The sequence below is a fragment of the Takifugu flavidus genome, chromosome 12 (genome assembly GCF_003711565.1).
Source record: "Takifugu flavidus isolate HTHZ2018 chromosome 12, ASM371156v2, whole genome shotgun sequence".
NCBI lineage: Eukaryota > Metazoa > Chordata > Actinopteri > Tetraodontiformes > Tetraodontidae > Takifugu > Takifugu flavidus.
In genome coordinates this window covers 12,654,878-12,670,472 of record NC_079531.1, presented here as the reverse complement: position 1 = coordinate 12,670,472, position 15,595 = coordinate 12,654,878, and the positions used below count along the sequence as shown (strand labels likewise).

Sequence of the window (15,595 nt, the reverse complement as noted above, 5' to 3'; positions counted from 1 at the left end):
AAAAGAAACGTCTTGGGACGGTATCTGCAGACCAGGACGTTTCCAGAGCTGGAGTGCCAGGGCTGGTGACCCAGGACGGGGATGTGGAGATAGCTGATACTTCCGTAGAACTTGAGGAGACCCGGCAGCAAACCGAGCCAAAGATCGGTGACCCCATCCCCAACGGTCACTGCTTTCAGCCCAAACCCGTTGTGAGGGCAGCCGGGAACAAAGTGGCAACCTCCCCCGGCAGGGACGTACCTCCCGTAGTCACATCACAGACTCCACACCAGGAGGGGGGTGTCATGAAACATGCCCTGCTAACCTCTGTGGCCCAAACCCTCCCGGTCAAAGACTGCAGCAGCGTTCAGGACTGCCATCCCCTCAATGTGCAACCCGACAAAGGAGTACTGTTTCAGGATAAAAGCGAAGAGGCCTCCCTGGACCTGGTTTTTGAGCTGCTCACACAGCTCCAGTATCACACACACCAGTCGGACTCTGTGGACATCTGTATTATATAATATAATAAATAAATAAATAAATAAAATAAAAAAAATCTCTTCCTTGCCCTCCTGGGCGGTGCCTCCTTCCTTCAGACTCGGGTCCTCTACCAGAGGCCTGGAGTCTGAGGGTTCTGCGCAGGATCTTAGCTGTTCCTAGGACTATATATACTGTATATATGACTTTTGACCAGCATTAGAAGCTACCCTAGCAACCAGGATACAATAATGACTGCTTTATCTTTAAAAAACTGAGAACTAAATCTGTCAATATTAATTTCTAAGTCTATGTCATCTGTGTGGACTGAGGGTGAAACTCATGGTCATCTCTTACTGGAACCTTCAGGCTGGATTTACAGGAATGATTGTGTCTATTTTGTGAATGAACTAGTGGTGTCATAAGTTAATGTGTTGTCGTTTTACTGTCAAAGATATGATTTTATCTTGCTCCACGCACCCCCCTCTCCCCCATCCCCTTTCTCCCCGCCCTTCAGCAGGTTACGGGGCGGGGCCTGGCTGTGCGGAGCCGGGACGCACGCAGAGTTGTTCTGCTCCTCTCCACCGCTGTGCTCCCGCTCTGTAGTTTGTTCTTGCTTTTGTTGCTCCGCGCCTCTGTCCGGTGGACGGATACAAAGAGAGGGGCAGAGATAGCATGAACGACAGCCAGATTATGAGACCGGCGGGGGAGCAGAACCAATCGTATCCGAGAGAGTAGTCCCGACAGGGAGAGGCCTACTCTTTTCCCTCGGACTTCAGTCGAAGCTCCGCGGATGTGCGTACTAGATTTTCTCCAGCGAAGTGTCGTAGCCGTTGGGAGAGGGGCAGACTTTGGGGCAGGTAGGCTTTTGCTCTTGTCCTCTTTTGTTTTCAGAGGAAGCCGCTGGGGAAAAACAGCCCGTCCGTCGATCGTGACGCTTCGGTGTTCGGCGCTTTTAAAACTCTTTCAGCACCGAGTCCTCTTAGCGACTACAGCGGAGGAGGGCTGCTTTAGTGCGGTGGCGAAATGAAGCTCGGGGGGGACTCGTTTATCTTCTCCGTCGCATTGTGTGTGTGTATGTGTGTGTGTGTGTGTGTGTGGTGCGTGCGTGCGTGCGTGTGGTGTGTGTGTGTGTGTGTGTGAGAGAGAGAGGCGACTGTAGCCTACGTGCGAACTTGCTCGGCCGGCGGGGTGTGCGCAGCACGTAGACGGCGGGGGCCGCGTATCGGCCCGCCGTCATCAAAATAAGCGTCCCGGGAGAGAGAAGCGTGTTTTGTTACTATGATGATCTTATCGTTGCTGCTCCGAAGACGCAGCTCTAATTGCAGGCTTGACTTTAGTGCGGAGACCGGTGACATTCGAATAAAAGCTAAATATGCCGATTATCCCTTCAGCCACTTTATATAATTAATCTGAGGCTGGTGAGTCTCTGCCCACATTCGCTGCATCGGGATTAGGTAATGTTTGTTTCCGCCTCACTTCGTATGGCTGCAAGGAGCGATGTCAACATATTCTTTTCCTAAAGAAAATTCCCCAAACAGCCAGTTGGGCTGAGCCTGTGTCAGCAGTTCGCTCTGTCGGCGGCCGGATAAACTGGTTTCGTTTCGCTGCTGACTGCGGCCAGAGAGTCTTCTCTTTTCGAGGAAAGGAACGATGTGTTTTCGGTTGTGACGCTGACATATGCAACCCGAGTCTGACTCTCTCTTTCTGTCTTTCTCTCAGGGCTGCTCTGGTGAAAGAGGGAGTCATGGATAAACATTTGCACATTCTCCAGAAATCCGTGAATGGTGTCCCAACTGGGATCTCATTGGATATGAGTCTGAACGTGGACAGAGAGGGTGGTTTTGCAGAGCGGCAGATTGTGGGACTCTCTGACAAAATACCTCTGGTGAAACCTTATTTGAAAAAGAAGCAGAGGAAACTGGATCCCAAATGCCTCCATCACGCCTTGGAGGACCCAATACTGACCACTTTGTTGAGCACAGATTCCTTGGTTTCTGGGGATGGGATGTTTGTTCCCCGCAACCGCCCAGGACGGACTCCTGGTACCCTGTGCACTGCAGCAGTCACTAAAAAGAAACGTCTTGGGACGGTATCTGCAGACCAGGACGTTTCCAGAGCTGGAGTGCCAGGGCTGGTGACCCAGGACGGGGATGTGGAGATAGCTGATACTTCCGTAGAACTTGAGGAGACCCGGCAGCAAACCGAGCCAAAGATCGGTGACCCCATCCCCAACGGTCACTGCTTTCAGCCCAAACCCGTTGTGAGGGCAGCCGGGAACAAAGTGGCAACCTCCCCCGGCAGGGACGTACCTCCCGTAGTCACATCACAGACTCCACACCAGGAGGGGGGTGTCATGAAACATGCCCTGCTAACCTCTGTGGCCCAAACCCTCCCGGTCAAAGACTGCAGCAGCGTTCAGGACTGCCATCCCCTCAATGTGCAACCCGACAAAGGAGTACTGTTTCAGGATAAAAGCGAAGAGGCCTCCCTGGACCTGGTTTTTGAGCTGCTCACACAGCTCCAGTATCACACACACCAGTCGGACTCTGTGGACATCTGTGTGGATTTCTTACAAGGACGTTGTGTTTATGGGAATGATTGTGCACACCACCACACCGTCCTGCCCTACCACTGGCAGATCCACAGGAGCGGCAGTCAGACGTGGCAGAGCTTAGCCGACGACTCCCAGGAGCAGCTGGAGAGACTGTTCTGCAACCCAGACAATGAGCATGCCACGCTCAAGTTCCAGTAAGTATCACTAATCTGTTCCCAGACTTCTCGCTCATCGCTTCAGAATAGGAAGTGAATAATTCGAAGATCTTGTGCCACCAAACAGTCTTGAAGGTCTGACCCTAAGCAGAACGGTGCTGTTGAGAGGACAGAATGTGACACACGAGCCAGGAAGTTGTGATACTGCTGACAAAGGTCGTGTAGTAAATGACACATGCGTGTGTAACACTTGTGACCTGGGTAATGTGTAGCCCTTGAGCAAGGACTGTGTCACAGACTGAAAGGACTCCCCAGCTGTGGTGAAAAGGTGTGGGCTCCTACTGCGGCTGTGTTCACGGGTCCCAATACCGCTTGTGTGTCCTGCATCATGCGTTGGCACATGTGACCTCTGGCAGCTCACTCGTCTGTGTGTCATACGTCACCTCCCAGTCCTGATACTGGTTATCCATCTCCTGTATTTTCCCAGCTGGCCCTGTTGTGGGCTAGAGCTCCATCCAAATCAGCAGAAAGGCCGAACTTCTATGACCCCCATTTGCCTGCTGCGGTCACAAATACGCTTGGCAGCTTCTCTCTTTCCATTGGTGGCTGGCACGCACACACACATACACAGTGTGGTGTGCAACAACTCTAGTGCAAAGCTCTGCAGCTAGCACTCTTCACATGCAGGTTAGCAGAGATAAACCTCTCTTTCACTCTCTCATAGATACACATGCAGGCTCTTGGCCCGAGTCCTGCAGCAGAAGGGAGCATGCGCTGCTTTCTGTGAAACTAAACCATGCGCACGCTCACACACATGCACACACACACACAATGAATATGTCCTCTCTCTGGGTATCACTTTTCCTGCCTATTTCACAGGAGAAGTGAGTCAGGAATCAACGTTGTGGTGTGATTTACTTTTTTCAGGAAAACTGTTTCAGGCTGACCTCAGTGAATTCCTGGGTGCTTTAGTTTGCTGTCAGTTGCTACTTTCCTGTGTTGAAGGTTAAATGTGGACTGAATGCAAACACACTGTTCAGTGCCTCACCTAGCTGTTCGGAATATTTGCAGTATCTACTCCACAGATCATGTGACCAGTTGTCCACCGGTTACTTGGGCCAGGGTGTGTGTTTATCTCTACGTTTCTGTGTCCACACTTGCAGGGCTGATGTGTTGACTTGTTGACATCAGTTTGCAGGTGAAACTTTATGCAAAGAGCAGGTTGCTCTGCAAACAGGATGTGCACCTTGTTGGGGTTGACCCAGATTCTTCACGGGCCTTTTCAGTGTGCGAAGATTTCTGAACTGCCATTACTGTTGTGACACAGCAGGATTGTTCTCTTTCCTTCTCTAGGTAATTTAGGTTGGACTGAACCAGTTAACATTTGGCATCAACATTTTTACTATCAGACATGAGTATGATTGTTAGCTTATCTTTAGTAGTAGCAAGACAACTGTTGCTGTGTTTCCTGGTGTGTGTGTGTTCTCTTCAGACATGCATTTTTTCCTCATCGTTAAGGTCTATCTGTTCATGGTGTGTTTATTGAAGAAATAGTGCTGCATTCACACTGTTAATCGCGCTACCGACAATCGGAGGCCTTTATATGTCAGCAGTGTGGTCAAATGCAGTCTCCCTGTATTGGGCCTCTCCTGGGGCCTCCTCCAGTGACATATTTTAGCCTCTTTTAACCAAACCCTAACTCTGAACCAAAGGCTAGGCTGAGAAGAGCTCATGTTTAGGCTCAGGTAAACACACGCACACAATGTTTTAGCCCTTCAACCCTGAATTTAGTAGCTTAATGCTGCTGTTGGTCAGGTTCCACCTGCTGTAGTTAGTTTGTATGGTCACAGAGGATCTCCAGCTCAATAGACGACTCTGATTGTTCCTGTACTCACCTAGGGTCTGTGTTTGAGTGCAACCTGCAACTTTTTATTTAAAGATGCTGACCTGCGTCGGGCTGTTTCCTGTACAGGCTGATGTAGCCACAGTGGTGTTGGTGGAGGTTATGAAACTAGCAGGTCTTTATTGGCATGTTAGTCATCTTCAGTGCTGCTTATTCACACTAGTGAGATGTGATGGTACAGAATATCTGACAGATGAGTCACGGTGGCAACAGACCAGAAGAATGAAGCTGCAGCCTGTTTTCACACCTTTTAAAGTTATTCTAGCACACATGGACATTGCTACTTGCCCAGGACTGTCTTGCTTGTGTGTCTGTGTGTATGAGACCACAGGTTAATCCTGTCCATATAATAATCTGGAATGTAGAAATGGTCAAATTTGCTCTAGTCTGGAGACTCAACACAGAACCTTTCTGATGGTTAGAAATTCATTAGTTCAGCCGAGACTATTTTTGTGAGTGTGTGAGAGAGAGAATAATTAACCCTATCCTCTGATTTTAAAGATAAAGGACACCATGTGTGCGGCTGATGTGGGCCAGGTGATAAAGACGTTCTGTCATTAAGTGACATGAAGAGTCAGATCCCGAGGACAGGACAACCTGACACAGAGGTGTTTGGGGGGGGTGGTCCATCTTGCAAATCAAAGAACATCCAGCATGGTGGTGTCGGTGGTAGTGTCGGTGTCCTTACCTGTGTGTGCGTGTGTGTGGGTGTGTGTTTTTAATTGATCAATTCTTCACCCAGTCCTGGGCCAGATATCCACAGTCGTCGTGATGATGATGATGATGATGCAGGTCACTCACCAACTCATCATCGTCACATTGCGTCCTGATAAACGTTCATGTCTACGGTGTACCACACGTTGAACTTTCTCACTTTAAATGGTTCGATAGTTTATACTGGTGCAGCTGGTTGAGCAGTCAAGCTTCCTCAGTCACTCCTCTCTGGCCTCCTCTCTGAACCAGCTCTGAACCATGAGGCAATGTCAGCCCAGTGGAAACTCCCAGACAGAGTGAGGGGGAAGAACTGGTGGGACTGGGAGAAAGGACATGGTGAACTGTTGAAAGACGACCTGGCACATGCTGGAGAAGGTGGAGTACATTTGCTACTGCTGTGGGTGTCTGTGTGTATGTATATGTGTGTGTTTTCTCAGTCATAAACCATGGCAGCAGAGGTGAAATAAAAGCAAATGGTTGTGACGTGAGGGCATCAGACAGGCATGTGTGTTTGCCAATGTTGTTCATCAGCAGACATATTTGACTGGCTCTCAGGGTGTGACTGGATGTTTTTTGTGTGTGCGTTACATTTGTAACCTGTGACGTTAGCTGTGGTGTGACTGGCGCTGGTATGCAGGCTGTTGCGTGTGCACTTGTGAGAACCTGTGTGTGTGCGTGTGACACAATCTAGCAGGACAGTGACTCTTCACTGTAAAAATGGTTTTGTCCAACAGACCTTTGGTCTTTATGGTACGTCTGTGTAGACCTGTTGCTGTTTAAGGATGGAGCTTATTTAGCTTTTCCTCTGGACTGTTGGTTGTGTCCTCAAAACACCAGGGTTTCCTACCACTGAGCACAGCACACACCTTACCAGGCCTATTTAACAGATAACAGCAGCATCCCTTTATCCCCGAAAAGCTTTTAGAAGGTCCCCAGAGAGTCAGTAAGCCCCTGGGTGGGGTAGATAAAGTGCCCTAGAAGTTGACATGGTGGTCAGGTTAGATGAGCCTGGAGTAACCAGGCACTGGTGCTGCTTGTAAACACAGCTCCTTTGTGTTCTGGTGTTCTTTGTTTTGTTGTGTTGTGTTGTGCTGTGCTGAGAAGTTCCTTTTTCAGGTAGAAAGTACAGAGAACAGAACTGAGGGGTGTAGAGGAGAGTGAGACTGGAAACGGAGTAGAGGAACAGGGTGAGAAACAGAACTGGTTAGAGGGTCCTGCTGGTTCTGTCTTTGCCTGCTGCCTCACCCCAGAGGTTTCTCTTTGGTTTCTGTCTGTCAGGAAAAGGAGGATTTTACTTGTCATGAACAGGAAGCAGCCATCCAGAGCGACTGAGCTCAGTCAGAACCAGAAAAGGAACCGCTGGGGTGGCTGTTTAGCCTTTATGCTTAAAGAAGAACCTTTAAATGACATATGTTGCGGTTGACATAGTTGATAAAACACACACACACACACACACACACACCTTCAAGCACTGATCTGATTCCAATGTTTTTATGTACCGTAAGGTGCACTTAAAAGTCTTAAATTTGGACGCCAAAATGGACGCCTTATAATGTGGTGTGCCGTATGTGTTCCAAAATCTGTAAATGCTTTTTGGCTTTTCTGCTTTTGGAAAAGCCATTTTGGATTCATTTCGGATACAGAAGGTGATGCATGTGAATACATTGCTAAATACACACTAGCATGCATGTTTTAAGCCAGTGTACTGGTATGTTTTTCCATCGCCCACGCCCTCTAATCCGGTGTGCCTTATGTATGTGTTGAATACAGAAATAGTACCCATAACTGAGACTGCACCTTTTAATACGGTGCGCCTTATGGTCACAAAAATACGGTACTTTCAATTAGTTTCCTGTCAAACATCGATGAGCCCTATAAGCCAGTCAACACATGTTTGTGTCTGTATGTGCACATGGAGCGTGCACACGTGTGTGTGTGTGTGTCCACTGTCTGTGGCATAGCGTACGGGTGTGTGATGCCCACATTTGAGTGATGATGTCTGACCCAGAAAAGACTTGCCAGGGGCCTTTGGGGTAGCCGACGTGGACAGACTGATGTGCACGGATGCACACAGTGTGGTTCTGACCCGTACTGCACTCTCAGCCAGAGGTTAACAGATACTGTGCACATGTGATGGGATCATAGCTATTTACCAGAGATGCTAATGTTAAGCAGATGATTACGTCTGTGTGTCATGATGCGTTAGCTGGACCTAACAGTTGCTAAGAGACGTGCAAATGTGTCTGGAAACTTCTTTTGAACACACCACCAGTCTCTGCTCTAGTTTTACTGTTTTAACATTATTATTGGTTCATTGTTTTATTCTTATTTATGTACAGCACTTTGTTTCACCTGTGGTGGTTTTTAAAGCACTGTATAGATAAAGTTGGTGAAGATGATGATGAGGACATAGTTGTCATGTAAGTACTGTAAATACTAAAGTACAGTCGGCCAAAATCAGCTGTTGGCATCAAACAATGATGCCGATTCCATGACCAGCAAATGTAAAAACACTTTAATGTAAAATATGCTGAATTCGCTTGCGTAGCTAACCACTTTACTTCATGTTGCGGTTTGCTTTATAATCTTCTTTCTTTCCATTTTTAACATATATCATCGCGTGTCATGAGTGGGTAATTACAGATTTGTGTTGGAGTGTGAGCAGGCACTACCTGGACCTGGCCCTTCTGTCCCCCAGCATGAGCTAGCAGGATAATATTGGATGCTGTGTTTCAGGGGGCGCATGTTTTCTCTGGACTTTGGGGCCATGCGAGTCTGTGACCTGGAGTTTGACCGCGTGCGGCGGCTAACCACCCCTGCAGGGCCTCTGCCTGCGGTCAGCACCAACCCCGGCGCCAACCCCAGCTGTCACACCGTGTGGAAGTACTACTGCAGAGACAACTTTGGTTGGAGGGAGTACTCTGAGGTAAACCCCACCTCACCCCACCCCACACACACAGACACAAACACAAACACACACACACGGTTTTGTTTGACTTCCATCTCCTATTATCCCATCAGCCGGTGGTGAAGCTCATAGAGGAAGCGACCCTGAGGGGTCTGAAGGAGGTGCGATTCATTACGCTCCAGAACCAGTACATCCTCAACATCAGAGAGGGCTTCCAGCAGAACGCCATCTTCGGGTTCAGGCGTCAGATCAAGAAACGGCCCATGTTCATGTCAGTGGTGATGCTGACGCCTCATCTACAGTAAGTCAAAGCTCTGGCCCGTGTGTGTGCTGCTGTATGAAGCCAGAACGTCATCTGGAGCTTTGTGTAGCCTACAGCATTGATTTCATGAACTCAACACTATTTCATTAAGACAGAACAATGCCATTCTCAAAGTTGGGAAGAGTTTATTTCATTAAAACCCAGAAACAAATGATTAAATGCTGTAGACAGATGCTGTGGACAGTAGCAGCAAGGACAGCCTTGTCTGCCTGTCTTGAGTTCACCTGTCTGCAGCTCTAAAAAAGCTCCCTCAGCCTCTGTAGGGGCCTTGTTTTGATCAGCAGGCTGAGGATGTTGATGTAGCAGGTTCATGCTGCTCGTTGCTTTCAACTGGGTCTGCAGGTAGTTCAGTAAAAGACCTTAACTTCTCTCTCTTTTGTCATCTCTAGGACTTTGGGTGGTCTCTCCTCTTCTCCACTTCCTTGTTCGTCATCAACATCCTCATCCTCCTCATTCCTGGATGTCTCCTCATCTCACCCCCTTTCTCCAACAACCACCAACCCTCCCAGCCTTTTTCCAGAAACATGGTTGCCCATGACAATGAACCAGGACTTCCTTCAGGTGCCGGTGTCCCGCGAGGACCGTAGCTATCGTACCGTCTACAGCCTTTTCCATAAGACGGTCTCAGAGACCAAGTTCAGGATTATCAGGATCCAGCGGGTCCAGAATCCTTTTCTCTGGGAGAAATATAAGAGGTGAGAAAGTGAATCTTTGTGCAGTATCGATTGTGACACTCTTGTGTTGTTCCTCTTGTTTCGTCATCAACATTTCTACTGTTTCATATCTGATGAAAATGTGTACCGGTAACTGAAGTTCAGATGTGGGTGAAAATGGAACAGGAAACAAGAGAGGCTGATCAGCAGAGCCTGGGATCCCACATCCAACTGAAAGAGCATAACATGACTTAGTAGACGGGAGAGTTTGATTTTTGATAATCTTTGATAATCTTTGATAATGGTACCGAGTCCCTTGAAAACAAGGAAGTGAAGGTGAAACAGGTCAAAGAGATCAAATGGAACAGACACAAGGTCAACATGTTTGCCATCACAGGATTCCCTCCACTCTTTATTAGAATCCCCGTTTCTGTTTGTGAACTCGCAGCTGCAAATCTGCAGACACAAAAGCAAACACAGTTTCCTTCAGGAACCGCAGGGCGGCCTAGCAAGATGTGGGAAAAAGAAACTGGGGCAACTGGAGCAGCTGTGAGTCAGCGGTGGTGTGTAAACACAGACAGGTTTGGTGACGAGGACGTTGAGGCTGTGGTTAGAGCGGGGCAGGTCCTGTCACTGTCACTCTGACTGGAACCACATGCTTTCACCATGACTGTGTGCACGAGTGTGTGTGTGTGCGTGCGTGTGCGCTCGCCTCTCTTCCTTGTTAGTATGCTGTTTGATATGTAAAGCTGTGTGCTCACTCTCTGCCCTGCGTGTTTGCACACTGCTGTGTGCGCTAGTGCATGCATTCCCCGGCTGTGTTGGCTGGAAGGCTGCCGGGTCATAAAAGGTCAGGCCGGGGTCACAGCCTCGCTGTCTCTGAAAGTGCCTGATAGATCAAAGTACACATGTGTGCTGCGTGCTAACAGGGATTAGCTCTGGATTGTTCCATTTTAAGGCTGCGATTACAGCGTTTGAGCAGGAAATACCTTGGGTCACACGTCTGCACCTGCGCAGCCGTAAACACATCAGCGACCTCCGTGACGACGACCTGATTGTTGCAAGCAGACCTCAGCTGGGGTTTGTTCTCTTCCTAACTTCACTCACTTCCTTCTCTGCTCCAACAGGAAGAAGGAGTATATGTCGCGGCGAATGTCCGAGATGGACCGTCTGCTGTGCGAACGCCACCTCTTCCACGGCACCTCGGCAGATGTAGTAGAAGGCATCTGCAAGCACAATTTTGACCCCCGGGTGTGCGGCAAACACGCCACCATGTTCGGTCAGGGCTCCTACTTTGCACGTAAAGCCGTCTATTCCCACAACTTCTCCAAGCGCTCGCCTAAAGGAGTCCACTGTATGTTCCTGGCCAAAGTCCTGACTGGAAGGTGGGTTTCAGGCTCCTTCTGTCCATAAACTGCTGCTAACTCGCATGTGGTTAATCCATGTCCTGAACCTTATGACTCAGCTCCTCATGTCCTTTGTTTCCGCAGGTTTACAGTTGGAAATCCCTCCATGCGGAGACCTCCACCCATCAATCCCCGTGACCCCTCCAGTGATCTCTTTGACTCTTGCGTGGACAACTGGGTGGATCCACAGATCTATGTCATCTTCAACGATGACCAGAGCTACCCTTATTTCATCATACACTACGAGGAGGTACCCGGCACGGTGGCGGTCTGAAGCCTGGATCAGACCTAGACGTGTCTCTGTTTGCACATATTTACTCAATGGTTATTGGCACCAGAGCTGGTGCCAGGGATGGAGATTCCCACCGAAACCGAGATCTTAAGGTGGTTTGGATGGTGTTTGCTCAGAGGCAACAACTGGAAGTTGTGATTTTTGCTGTTCTACTAAACTGGTAAAATGGTCATGATGTGAATGGTTGTGGGGCCAGATGAAACCAGACGCTGCTGCACTGGGAACGGGCGGCACCTGTTCCCGCCAGAGGAGGATCCACAACAGCTGCAACAGCAGACTCGATGGGAGGTTTTGGTCCATAAAAACCCAAACTGTCTTTTTTAACAAATGCTGTAGGGGACAGTTGACATCCTTCCAGGACGGCGAGGGACTGTCTTCGCTAATCAAACACTTCCGTATGAAGCCCATGGTGACCCTGCACCGTCACCATGGTGTCTTTTATATTTGTAGTCTTATATGAAGTGAATAATTTGGTGGACACGAGTCTATAAGCCACTTCAACCGGAAACATGGCTTCTCATCTGGACTGTGTTGTAAACCTCCAGGCTGAGGGTCCACATGATGCAGACGCTGTCCCCCTTCCTCTTGCCTTTCTTGGGGCCCCAGCCCTGCTGCAGGGCTGGAGTGTACAGTCTTTCCCACTTGGTTTGCAAAGCCCCCAAAACTCCTTTGCTGGACGCCTCTGACTCCTGGAGACCAGAGGACAGTGTACAGACCTTGTCCTTGTTTATATTTGAACTGTGTGCCTTTTGTTCATAAAATTTTATTTATGTTAGTTTAATGTATCGTTGATTAAATAAAGATTCAAAAAGAAAGACGTGTCAGAAAATGTGAACTTTATTCAAAACTCCAGTCCATTTACTGTCCTGGTTCTTTCTGTAAAAGTTAAGACTGAGGGGATTGCTCTGAGGGTGCTGCAAATCTGTACATGAGTGCTAGCAGTGCAGCTCTGCTGTTGGGGCTGGGGTCATTGTGGCAGTTTCCATTTTGGTGGGGGGCAGATGGTCTGATAGAGAGAGAGAGGAGTTATCTCACTCTCTTCGTGCCCCCGTGTGCTCCTCTCTGCATGTTGCCCTCCATTTGCCCCCATCTCCCAGCCCCCCCCCCCCCCTTAATCTCCTTTACAGCCTTTCCTTGTCTTTCCGCTTTGTACCCAGCATGTCCTTCTCTCGTCAGCTCTTAACAGCTCTCATCTTAATCATTCCTCCTCCTCTTCCAGCTCTCTAAGTCATCCAGCGGGCACTGGCTGGCTCTCTGCCCTCCAGGAACCACTGCAGGCACACGGGAAACACCACCGCCGCCACCTCAGGCTAGGAGGAGCAGGGAGAGTCATGGGAGTGGGGAGGGATGGGGAGACGAATGGTGGAGGACAGATGATACTGCAGTCATAGTGAGAGAGGAGAAGACATGCAGGAGAGGGAAGTACAGACTTCCTGAGAGCAGAACTCTGAATTATTCAGAGGAGTCGGGTTCTTGGTGAACAAGCAGCAGCTGCAAGAACACAGAGGAACCTCCGCAGAACCCTTGTTTCTGCTTTGGAGGAGCAGCTGCTAACGTTTCAACATTAGCCCAGACCATTTCTTTGGTTTCCAAGTCTTTCTCTTCTTCTGTTCCTGCACTCTTCACCTCCAGTCTGCCGCTTGGCTTGGCTCAGCCCAAACGCATCACGACCTCATGCTTCCGGCTCTGGCTAAGCTTCTGCATATTGCTCTAATATCTCTGTTCCTCACACACACACCGGCATGCAAACACACAGACCTGTTGGTACACACACACACACACACACACACACACACACACACACACACACACATATCTGTAAATGTCTCAGCTTTGTTCTGTATTAAAGCAGAACCTCCTTCCTCCTCCTCACACGCATGAGTGCTGAACAGACAGATGTGTGTGCATGTGTGTGCATGCATGAGACACACAGTTCCTGCATTAAGCCCAGGTCCATATTGCTCCAGCACTGCCCAGCTGCAACCAATGAACATTCCAGTTGCTGTTCCTTTGCTCCCCTCCCCTCTGCATCCTTTCACGTTTCAGTTCTAAGCCTCTGAGAGCTCCAGCAGCCGAGTGTGGTCGCTCTCATGTCTCTGTGAACTTTGGGCGACCTTCAGAAGCAGCGTGGAGATCCTTCCCTGTTAGACCTTTGTCTGAGGCTGAACGATAGACCCTTTGGCACGACGTGTGTGTGTGTGCGTGCATGCGTGCGTGTGTCCGTCCGTCCGTCCGTCTGTCCTGAGCCACATGAACAGCTTCTTCTGCTCAAGATTCTGATGGGTCGTTTTAATGTTGATGGGTACGTATCTGTCCCTGTGTGACAGTAACCCGGGTCCGTGTGTGTTTGTGTGTGTTCATTTGCATCTCTGTCTGCTGAAAGGTGAAAGGGTTAATTGTGCCATATGGAGTGTGCGTGCGTACACCACAGGCTGCCATGGTGCACGCAAGCAGAGCCGGTCTGAGCTGAGTTCACAAGGTCAGATGTGCTGCTGCAGCAGATCCTGTCTTAATAATTGAAGCTTAACAAGCACATCATGGTCCCCCTCCGCTGCTAACTCACATGGATCACGTGAGTCGATATGGTTCCCATTGTGCTTCGTGTCTTAGTTTCTGACTTCATTCCTGTCATGGAACCAGGGGTGATGTTCTGACGTTCTCCTAATGATGCATTTGTATTTGTGACATTTTTGGATTTGATCAAGGTTCCCTTTAAATCCAACAATCTCTCTGATTGTCTGTTTAGGATCTTGTGTCAGCTTTAAAACCAGTAACTATGACAATGGCATGACTGATGACATTCCACGTTCTATTCTAATGCTCTTTACATGAATTACATCCCCAGAAGCACAAAGACAGTGAGAGTTCTGTTGTTATAAAATGAATGGGTGGCTAAATGTTTCATGTCAACTTCCATCATTGGATTAAACTGACTCTGAATAACTTCTGGAGGAACCTTCTGATGAAACAGAGAGTACCTGGAGCCTTGAGGAACAGAGTTTAGAAACAGAGTTTTTCTGTGGGTGTCTGGGGGATTTGGAGTCAGGGAGGGGTGAGGGAGGCGGCAGGAAGGCTGAGGCCTGCAGGGGCTCATTCCCAGTCTATACAGGTGGAATTAATGGGAACCAACAGGAAGGACTGGATGTGTGCCCTCCAGGATTAGAGCTTCTACACACAAACACACAGGTCTCTCACAAACATGGGCTCAGCATCGCTCATCTAAGTGGCTCGAACTCCTGCAGATGACCGTCTTCATTCCATAAACACCTCTCTCCCGGGAACGTTCACGAGCTCCGTGTTGACTCTGGGTTATGACATCTTGCAAAGGACTGAGAGACACACACGGCTGACAGTTCTACCATGAGTCTTCGTTCCTCCCTCCAGTCCAAACATGTTCTGTGGTGGAGAAGTGCAGGAACATAGAGAGCCTGCCCTGAAGCGTTTCTTCAAGTACAAAAACAAGATTATTGTGTTTTCTTTCAACAAAATCAAGATGAGAGTGGTGTCCAGACCAGTACCACATCAGTACTAGAAAAGAGCAGAAATTCAGGAACCATTTGGTTCACATCCAGCCATGGTGGTGCTGCAGGACCTTTGAGGTCATTACTTCCTGTCTGTAACATTCACTGCTGTGGGCACCGTGGAGGGGGGGTCCGCGTGCTGTGTGTGCTCCAACGCACCGATGGTACCAACAGGGATTTACGCGTATTTAAAATACTAAACAATATTTTGTTATTAGTATTTTTTGCAGTGATGAAACTTATTATCAAAATTCATTAAAGACAATATGGGCCTACAGGCTACTGAGACCTCATTGATGGTGGCCCTCATGAATCTGATGGTCCATATGGTGCTGCTGCAGGTTGACCTGTGTAGAAACTGGTGTTGGGAGGTTGGCTAGCTGGACTTGCCGAGCTCTGCATGTGGACACCAAGGTGAAATACAGACCACCCCAATACTCCACCTCTTTTATCAGCCAATTCTCTGAATTTTTATCAATCATTTATGCTAAATACAATAGGATTTTAATAACTGGCGTTTTTAATCTACACCTCAACAACGCCTCGGACCCAGTGTCCAGAGAATTTTTAAACCTCCTTCACAGTCTGGATTTTAAACAACATGTCACACAGCCGACCCACAACAGAGGGCGCACCCTGGACCTGGTCATAACCTATGGCCTGTCCGTGGGTGGGTCCTCTGTTGTGGATCTGGCTGTGTCTGACCAC

At 48.7% G+C, this 15,595-nt stretch overlaps 1 protein-coding gene across 2 annotated transcripts; it reads left to right on the top strand.

Annotated features, from left to right (window-relative positions):
- The first annotated feature begins 1,055 nt into the window (after positions 1-1,055).
- On the top strand, positions 1,056-12,181 carry tiparp (TCDD-inducible poly(ADP-ribose) polymerase). Of its 2 annotated transcripts, none has more exons than XM_057049369.1 (7): positions 1,056-1,316; positions 2,179-3,207; positions 8,522-8,711; positions 8,807-8,994; positions 9,405-9,710; positions 10,796-11,053; positions 11,159-12,181. In XM_057049369.1, the coding sequence occupies exons 2-7, from the start codon at positions 2,204-2,206 to the stop codon at positions 11,346-11,348; spliced, it is 2,136 nt and encodes a 711-aa protein (XP_056905349.1). In that variant the 5' UTR covers positions 1,056-1,316; positions 2,179-2,203; the 3' UTR covers positions 11,349-12,181. The 2 variants fall into 2 exon arrangements, with proteins under 2 accessions (XP_056905349.1, XP_056905350.1); XM_057049370.1 differs by lacking the exon at positions 1,056-1,316 and adding an exon at positions 1,679-1,913.
- Positions 12,182-15,595: the final 3,414 nt, after the last annotated feature.